The 10,115-nt window shown below is 31.6% G+C and overlaps 2 protein-coding genes across 2 annotated transcripts; one reads left to right on the top strand and one right to left on the bottom strand.

The window, feature by feature from the left end:
• Positions 1–264: 264 nt before the first annotated feature.
• LOC107463409 (abscisic acid receptor PYL9) lies at positions 265–2,782 on the top strand. Its single transcript, XM_016082199.3, has 3 exons — positions 265–747; positions 1,357–1,572; positions 2,169–2,782. The coding sequence occupies exons 1-3, from the start codon at positions 604–606 to the stop codon at positions 2,382–2,384; spliced, it is 576 nt and encodes a 191-aa protein (XP_015937685.1). The 5' UTR covers positions 265–603; the 3' UTR covers positions 2,385–2,782.
• Positions 2,783–5,373: 2,591 nt separating this feature from the next.
• Positions 5,374–8,495, bottom strand: LOC107463433 (pentatricopeptide repeat-containing protein At4g01030, mitochondrial-like). The gene is given in 2 exon segments (XM_016082230.3): positions 5,374–7,084; positions 7,087–8,495. Coding segments are annotated over 2 exon segments (2,769 nt in total). The 5' UTR covers positions 8,342–8,495; the 3' UTR covers positions 5,374–5,570.
• Positions 8,496–10,115: the final 1,620 nt, after the last annotated feature.

Raw genomic sequence — 10,115 nt, 5'->3', positions numbered from 1 at the left:
AACCAATTAATAATCAATCTAAATTGGTCAAGTGCTAAATTTATTTCTTCGTTTTATATAATTTATTGGTCAAACCTTTTAATAAAACTCATATTCGCAACAAATTAATCTTTATTTCTGTTGAAATAAGAGATACTGGGAAAAGAAAAACTATAACAGATTAATTAATTCATAGAAGAAATTAAACAAAAAAATAGAAAATATTAAAAGACATTAAAATAAGAACATTGTCGGTGGATTCATGAATTTTTGTTAGACTGCCAAGCTAAGCTAAGGTTGTCACTTTTTTACACCAAACTCTCTCTCTCTCTCTCTCTCTGTGGAACCAAAGCTTATCCCACCCCACTTGTTGCCTCTGCCATATCTAATAGGCAAAAAGAGTTAAAGACAGAGAGAGAAAAAGAGAAAAAACAGAAACAACAATAACACCCATCAGAGGGAAAGTTCAGAAACACACATACATAGATATATAGATAGATATACACAATTCAGATAAGCATCAAAAAGAAAGAAAGTAACCAACTTTCTTTTCACACACTCACACAACAGCAACTACATAGGTAGAGATAGATAGAGAAGAAGAAGAAGAAAGAAAAGTGAGTGATGATGAACGGTAGTTGTGGTGGTGGTGGTGAAGCTTATGGTGCCATTGAAGCACAGTACATAAGGAGGCACCATAGGCATGAACCTAGGGACAACCAGTGCACTTCTGCACTTGTCAAACACATAAGAGCTCCTGTTCATCTTGTGAGTTGTTGTTACTCTTCTTTTTGGATCAGTTTCTTTTGGTTCTGAATTGGGTTTTGTCTTGTCTGTTAGGTGTTTGTGATTTGTTCTGTGAGAGAGGGAAAAAATGATTTTTTTTTTTGTCTTGGGTTTTGTTTGAAGAGAGATCTGAACTATGTGCTATTTTGGGGTGACTTGTTTTGGTTTTCAATGATATTTAAGCCATCTTGGTATGTTAGTTATGAGGTTCTGACATTTCAATTGATGGGGTGCTGTAAAAGTTGGTTTTTTCAGCTCATGAATGGAAGTTTTCGATTTGTTTGTGGTGGTTTATGTGGATTTCAATGGAACTTTGGTGTCATATCCAATTTCTCAAGATCAAAAATCATTTTGTGTAAAGCTTGATTTCTTTATATGTATTACTTATTTGAGTTTCACATCTTTATTACACTCTTTAACTTGTAGCTCTTTGCAGTGTTGTTTTTTCAGTAAACAATTAAGATTTTATGATTATTTGATGACATGTTTCATTATTGTGTGAACTTTGTACTATTGTAGCAAAAAAGAGAACACAATGGATTATTGATTATTGATTGATCTGATTGGTTTATTTTATTTTTCTCTGTTTAGGTGTGGTCTCTGGTGAGAAGATTTGATCAACCTCAGAAATATAAACCATTTGTTAGCAGGTGTATCATGCAAGGGGATCTTGGCATTGGTAGTGTTAGAGAAGTGAATGTTAAATCTGGTCTTCCAGCTACAACCAGCACTGAGAGGTTAGAACAACTTGATGATGAAGAACACATTCTTGGCATAAGAATTGTTGGAGGTGATCACAGGCTGAGGGTATGACTATGAAACTTTGTTCTTCCTCATTTGTTTTATGCTTCTTTCTTAGATTCATTATGATGACCAATATGTTAGCTTCTTATATAGGTTCAATATTGGAAATCTAGAACTTGGTTCGAGTAAGAGTGTCGATATGCGAATAAGCGTTGGAGATGGCAAATAAATCATTTGCCTGCTTTTGTTGTTTACTCTATTTCCTTTTTATCTATCACTTTCAGGGGTATACTAAATTTTCATAGTGATGAATAAAAGATAATGGTTGATTGAATTTTTGGGATCTTACTTCATTGTTTCTATGATCATGGTTGACTTTTCTTTCCTGAAAAGGGAAGAAAATTTTGTCATTGACCTGCCTCTCCTATCATGTATATAGGGAATGTGTTGAAAGGATTTGGATTTCGGGAGCTCCTATTTGTCAGTGGTATTGAATCTTTTGGGTTTATGATTCGTTTTGTATTGTATTTGCAATCTTTGTTGACTTTCTTTTTTCGACTTACTATAGAAGTAAAGTTGGATTCACAAACTACAATGTTTTGATATATGTTTATGTTTATCTCTATTACGATGTTAATCGTGTTTTGTCGAATATGCAGAACTATTCTTCCATAATCACAGTTCATCCGGAGGTCATTGAAGGAAGACCTGGTACAATGGTGATCGAATCGTTTGTCGTGGATGTGCCCGATGGCAACACCAAGGACGAAACTTGCTACTTTGTGGAGGCCTTGATCAGGTGCAACCTTAGCTCTTTGGCTGATGTCTCAGAAAGAATGGCTGTGCAGGGCCGAACCGATCCAATCAACCAGTAACTAAGTACCTCCTCGGTCGAAAGAAGTTGGGGTTCAATGGTTTAGACGATCCGTGGTGGAGACATGTTAAGAGTATAGCTAATACTTTCCATGTTCCGCAGAAGTTTTGGATGTTTTTTCTTCTATAATCACGGATAATGGTCCCCTGTTACCATTTCTCCTAAAAGTTTTTAGCTCTGTAATCCTCTTCCGAAGCCGAGTTTCTCTTTTTTCGCCTTTTGTATGATGAGATCCTTGCTTCAAATGATGAGTACTTAGAGATGGTAATGGGGAAGCTGCATTTTCTTTGCTTATGTTCTTCTTCCTGGGTTTAGTGGATGATGATGATCATCATCTTGGTGTGTTACAACACTTAATTCTGTAAATATTTTTGTTGGAGAAGGAAGACATTTTCTTTAGTCTTTTCACCTTGCATGTTTTGTGTTTCATTAGCAACTATAGCAATATTTTAATGGATATTGCTTTGTTAATTTGGTACGAGTTTTGTACCTTTTGTTAGCATCTCTTTTTCCAAAATTTTTCCCTCTTTAGGGTTATGTTTAGACTTTAGAATAGCCAATCAAATTCACATAGGGGCATGCTTGATTTATAGTTTGCAGGATCTTTTCTTTCTTTTTTTTTTCTTTTTTTTTTATTTTTAAAAACAAAAGGAAAAAATTTACAGCTAGTAAATTTTGTCAATTTTGTTGAAACCATGGTTTGAGCTTCACTAATAGCCAAGGTAAAAAATTATTTTAATCCTTAATGTTTATTTGTTCATAATGTTTAAAATATTTTATGTTTGTTTGAAAAAAGGTTTTAATTGGACATAATATTGTTCCTATTATTAGTTTTTTGACTTTTTTCCTTAGCTCTAAAATTATAGTACTAAACTATTTACATATATATTAAAGAAGAAAAAGTTGTTTAATTTTTCAATAATATTTTTACTCTTATACTAAGTACTAACAATGTTAAATATTTAACCTATATTTAATAATGTGATAGTATTTAGTCCATTTGAATTTTTTGGAATAAAATTATAATATTTTAAACATTAAACATTAAAGACTAAAACAATAATCTATCCAATGACAAAATGTGTGGAATATAGTGCAACTTAATTAGTTTGCATTTTCTGTCGATACATTTTATGGTATACACTATACTATAAGAAATGGATAATTTACCCTATAATGTTTACCACATGATGCATATGAGAGGATGAATAGTTCTTAGATGTATGTGATAATTTTATACAAATTTGGTCATGCTTAGATTTTTATCATTAATATTAATAGGAAAAGTTGCAAGCTTAAACAAAGGGTTTGTAAAAGAATTTGGTAAAAATTAGCATATGATTAAGTTATATAAATTTCTGAGAGAGGATTTATTTCCAATAGAAGAAAGAGTGAAAAAGACTTCACTCATTTCCTTAAGTGGAAGGGTTGGAGTGTCTCACTCTCATGCCAATCACAATTTGTAGGAATGAGTGTTTTCTTAGGAATACCATCTTTTTGTCTTGCATTGGTAGTGGCAATTTTAGCCATATGCACAAATAAATAAATAAATAAATAAATAAATACCAGGTTAAATTATCTAAGATTGAGGGTATTTATACAACTCATCTTTAAATACCTTTTATTAATTGTTAATTAGACCAATCTTAAATATCTATTTTATTATATTTTATATGAATGATTGGAATTAAAAAAAAAAGTAATATTTATAATATTTAAACCTCTTAATCAGATTGCTATTTTTTTAATAAATTTCCAAACATGCTATATATATTTTCTTTCAAAAAAGAAAAAAAAATGAATCAATAATGTACTAGTTTATTTATTATTTTTAATAACGTTTAGCTACACTATTTACCCCTTTTTTTAATTTTTCAAAATATCCGTTAATCTCGTGTTTATTTAAACTTTATTTAAAAATGTATTCTTAACCAATAAATTATTACGTATAAAATAAGATTTAAATTTTTTACATTTATTTAAATTTACTAGTAAATTGACTTTTTGATTAACTATTTTTTTAATCTACGGTATTTTTAAGTTTAACGCATCAAAGACTAATTTGTTATAGATTTATAAATTATTGTATGTATAAAAGTAAAAGTCAAACTTCAAGCACTTGTTTAAACGAACGAGTGAGCTGATTACTCCACAAATCTAAATAAATTTTCGACCAACCAATTTAGTTGGTACATTATTTACTTTACTTACATGATGCGATCTTTATGGGACATACATGTACATGATAGATTTACACGCTACTTAGTGGCTATTATTATATGATTAAATGCATGATTGATTTTATGGTGGAAAATTTAATCTGTTATTATCCATGAACTCCACTCCCCACTCAATTTTCTCAATTGCCACGTACATATACCACTCTCCATCCAATATCTTGAGTGTGACTCCCAAATGAGTTATATGCATGTATCTTCATTCTTACTTACATGGGCATGATTAAAAAATGTTAAGTGTGTTTATTTTGTCTCATATATGGTAGATGAGTAAATATAGATAATACATCATTAATTACAAGCTTTAATAATTAATCTGCTTGGTAGCTTATTAAACTCCTCAAACTGTTAATCAAATAAAACCAACAAAAAGTAAGCCATTTCAGGTGAAGGTTGTATTTGAGAGAATGAATTTTTTATGAATTCATTATTTATTACAACTCTATTCGAGATTCAATATTCTTAATTTTTTACGGTATTTTTTAATATTAATCTGTGACGCTAATCTGTCATGGATCAAAACTCCGTTTAAGAGTTTGTCATTTGCTAACGAGTTTTTCACAGTATTCCTCAACACTAATCTGTCACGAATCAGAATTCTATTCGTGATTTAAACATATTAGTGAACAAACTACTAGACTAACTTAGTTAAACTCTTATTTATATTTTCAACAAATTCTAACGTGCTAACCAACTAATTAAGCAGTGCAATATTAATTAGATCGTAACATTATCCAACATCAAAGAGGGTTTGATACCAATTACCGTATATGTATGTAAAAGTATTACACAAAAACAAATTACACCAATATTTAGTGTGAAAAACCAAAAAACATGCTCATCCCTTAGTTTAGGTTTTTTTTTCCATCATGAACACATAGCATACAAAAGAATATGGTGTGCTATGAGAATATGAACAAAGAAAAAGAATGATCTGCTTGTGCTTATTGTTACCAACAACCATTACAGGAGCATTTTCCATTCACAAAATGGTGAAAACGGCCGCCATCTCGGAGCAAAATCTCGCGATTTTCGGCCGAAGAAATGTACTTGGCTAATGTGTGACAATCCTGACAAACTCTTGTGTTCTTAACTACCCTGATAGGTGATCCACCTTTTGTTTTCATGAGTCCATATGTGATAGCTAGCTTCTCAGTGTGACTCAGAAGAACCTTCTCCTTTTCATTGTTGTCAATATTTTGATACACACAGCTTATATCAGGCACATATCCTAGCTTCTTCACCTTAGAAACTAACTGATATAATTCGAAATATATTTCGCCTTCTTCTCCATGTGATTTCCCTTCTGTAGAGAACACATGAGTAGTTTGATTTACCTGTATCCAGCTCCAAACACCAGGGCTTTTCAACCCTGCAGCAACCATTGTGTCTCTAAGGCGCTGCGCGTCGTCCCATTTGCCTAAAGCCGAATATATGTTCATCATTATAACATAGTTGGCAGAATTATAAGGCTCTAGCTTGAACAGATTCCTCAACGCAGTCTCGGCTAGCATAATGTTTTTGTGATTTCGGCAGGAAGCAAGAAGAGCTCCCCAGATACTAGCATCCGGCTTTACTGGCATAGTTTGGATGAAATGCAGAGCTTCATCAAGAAAACCAGATTTTCCAAGAAGGTCCACCATGCAAGAATAGTGCTCAATTGTTGGAACAATGTTGTAATCTGTACTCATACTGTCAAAGTACTTCCATCCATCATTGATTCGACCTGAATTCTTGCAGCCGGATAGAAGAGCTGTGAAGGTAATAGAATCAGGGATGATACCAGTTTTGAGCATTTTGTTAAAAAGAGAAATTACTTCTTCACCGTGGCCGTGAATAGCATATCCCATCATCATACAGTTCCAACAAGGAAGTGTTTTCCCCTCTATTCTTCCGAAAATTTCGCATGCTACTTTCAACTTCCCTGCCTTGCTATACATGTCAATGAGTGCTGTGGCTATGTACATATCCTCTATAAATCCATGTCTTATGCAGAGGCAGTGTATCTCTTCGCCTTTCTTTAGAAGCGACTGGCCGGAGCAAGCTCGAAGTAAGCTGCAAATAGTAGTAGAATTAGGCCTTACATTTTGTGCTTGCATTTGGCCGAAAAACCGGATGGAATCCATATGACTTTTGTTCCGAGAACTGCCGGATACCATTGCAGTCCATGAAACCACATTAGGTGAAAATCCTGAACTCTTCATCCTATTAATCACATCCATAGCTTCCTCGCTTCGGCCATGCATTGAATAACCAGAAATCAAACTGTTCCATGTAACTATATCAGGTTCTATACCTTCTTTCTCCATCTGGTTCAATAGTTCTTCAGCATCACTAAACTGGCCCTTGAAGGAGTACCCTGATATCAATGAATTCCAAGCACAAATGTTTTTGTTCTTTGTGCGATGGAACACTTTTTGAGCTTTATGTAACTCATCATTCTTGATATACATATCCATCAAATTGCTTGTAGTGCACTAGTTACCGAGCCCGAATCCGGCTTCAAGCCTTCGACTTGCAGGCTCTGGAAATTGGCCAGAACAGCTTTGTATGAACCCTGAAGAAGAAGACCCGACATAAGAGAATTCCAAGTTATAATGTCTGGTTTAATGCCGGAAGCTTCCATTTCTTGGAAGATATCCAGGGCATCTTCCAAGTTGCCATAACCAGCATAACATGAAATAATTGAGTTCCAAGATGACAAGTTATAATCCTCCATTGAATCAAAAAATGTTCTAGCCATTTTAAGACTATGGTTCTTAGAGTACATGCTAATTATGGAATTGCTAATGGACATGTTCGACACTAATCCCCGCCTTAAAACATATCCATGAATTTGTTTCCCTTCGTTGAGAGCTCTCAATTTTCCACATGCTTGCAGCACCTTGACGATGGTGCCACCAGTGGCTTTAGCCGAAGATAACTGCATGCCGCGAAACAATTCTAAGCCATCAAACCACTTCTCACTCCTCAGGCTCGCCATAATTATCGTGTTCCACAAGAAATCTTCTTTCTGGGGCGCTTCATCAAACACTTGGTATGCTCTATCTACACCCCAGCACTTCTCATACAAATTGATCAATGCACAATACAAATGCACATCAAAATGGAATCCTCTCTTTATCAAACAAGCATGAATCTCTAATCCAACCTTCAAATCCATCAAAACCAAGCAAATTTTCAGAACAACAGTGAAAGCTATGCTATCAAATTCAACACCTTTCTTATGCAGTTCACCAAATACATCAAGAATCTCATAAGGGTCACCTCCAAAACTTCCAAATTTCTCCAAGAAAGAGTTCCATAGAAGATAATTCCTCGTAAAACCAACAAAGAAAACCTTTATTGCAGACACAAAATCATCAAACTCCAAATAGTATCTCATAACGGTTTCATCTATTGTGGCCAAGCTACTACTACCACCTTTGTTTCTTGGCATTTTCAGTATCTGTGCATGTAGTTCCCTCACAGAATTCAAATCCCTTATCTCACACAATTCATCCAAAAAGTGAAAGCATGGAGAAAGGTTTCGTGGGGCAAATAGGGTATCAGAAAAATGAGGCTTCTTATCTAACACTCCAACAGAAATTGAAGTGGATGATGAATGGCTTCTAAGGATTTGTGTGTTGTTATGAACATAATAAGGATCAAGATGATGTAAAGATAATGGATTATGATTATCTTTAAGGCTATGGTACTGTGAGATGATGGAAGATGCCATTGGAATTTGGAACTGTGTATGTATGATAAACTTCGAAATAGCAATTATATGTTACTTTTTCATCAGTTGATTATTGGAACATTTTACAAACACTTGGGGTGCATGAACTTGAGTTGTTTATGTGGATAAGGTTATCCTAAGAAAAAGTGAATTGTCATTCATAGGAAACTCTATTGGCCAAGCTTGATTCAAGAGGAGAAATTCTTAATTAACATTTTTCCCCCTTTAAACTCTGAACGAAATGATTGAGCTTAATTTCTACATTGTGTAAAATTGTTTTATTATTTAGACAGTGGAAAAGTTAATTACTTCCGTTTACATGATAGAATATATTATCGACTATGTACGGATTTACGCTATACTAAAATCAGCTACTAAAATTAATCTTTAAAATAAAATATATATTAGAGTATAAATACATATTAAAAATAAATTAAATTATATATATATTTATACATAAATATTTGGTGGTTGATTTTTATATACGAATAATATTTTTTATATATTATATATGGCACAAAAAATTAAATCATTGATTAAACAAAGTCTAAAAATTAGTAAATGTTTTACAATATATATTGTCAAATATCATATTATAATATTATGAAATTTCACGACTAATATATGCCATGTTATTTCCTTGTACATTTTATTTATGTATTTTTGTCACATGTAAGAATGGTGGCGTAGCTGGGAAAAAAAAAATCAAGAACAAAGAGAGAAATTCCATCGTCAAGTGTATACTTCTTAAGGTAAACTATTAAAATGTCTCTAGAATTATTAAATTATTGACAAAAATAGTTTTCGAATTTACTAATGACAAATTATTCTTAAAATATGAAAAAAATAATTTTTTATAAGTGTTAAATGATTTTTGTATTTAACAAATTGTTTGTGTATTTTATCAAAAATATTTTGAGAATATTAAGTAACTAGCTATTAAAAAAAGCGAAACAAAATTTTGACTTTACATTTTTTATTTTAAAAATAAAGATGTATATTCTTTTAATTATGCTTGCAAAAGTATAAATTTAATGGCTGAATATTTTTTATTGCTTTTGAAATATTTTATAGATATTTTTATCGCTAACAATGTAAATAGTACCTTTGTTAATAATTTGTGATTCAAAAAACATTTTTAGTGGTTTATTATTATTTTTTTAATATAACATCTATAAACTTTAGTTGCTAAACCAGCTAACACAGATTAGTGCTGTACGTGTGGATATGAGTTGTAAAACAAAATTTGAAATCAGAAATTCAGAATCACTTGATTTTGTTTTGCAAACTTTCACTCTTTCTTACTCATCAATTTCTTGTCCCTTGTGCCAAAAACTCCACCACCCTCACCTTTTATAACTAGTAAAATAGTTGTTAAAGTAAATTTAATATGTACTTTTCAATATTTGAAACTATTTATTATTGTTTATTTGTAATATTTGAAAGATATATACAATATGAAAAAAAACATTATATATATATTTTTTCAAAACACATATTAAATGTGTCACACAGAAACATGTATCGATTTTAAAAATATTATATACACACAAAAAATTTTATTATAAATTTAACCATTATATATTTATATTTTTAATTACTTTTGTATCTTTATAGTTTTACTAAATTTTTAGGTTTTTATATTTTTTTAATTGAATCTCTATATTACCTTTAGTTTTATAATTAGATATTTTTTAGTATAAAATTTGTTAAAATTAACTAAATATTTTCTTTCAAATTGAATATATCCATAATTAAGAACTTAATTAGATTT

This window comes from Arachis duranensis, chromosome 8 (genome assembly GCF_000817695.3).
Source record: "Arachis duranensis cultivar V14167 chromosome 8, aradu.V14167.gnm2.J7QH, whole genome shotgun sequence".
NCBI classification, from domain to species: Eukaryota; Viridiplantae; Streptophyta; class Magnoliopsida; order Fabales; family Fabaceae; genus Arachis; species Arachis duranensis.
Note: the sequence above shows the minus strand (reverse complement) of the source record. Positions and strands in the feature narration are given on the sequence as shown.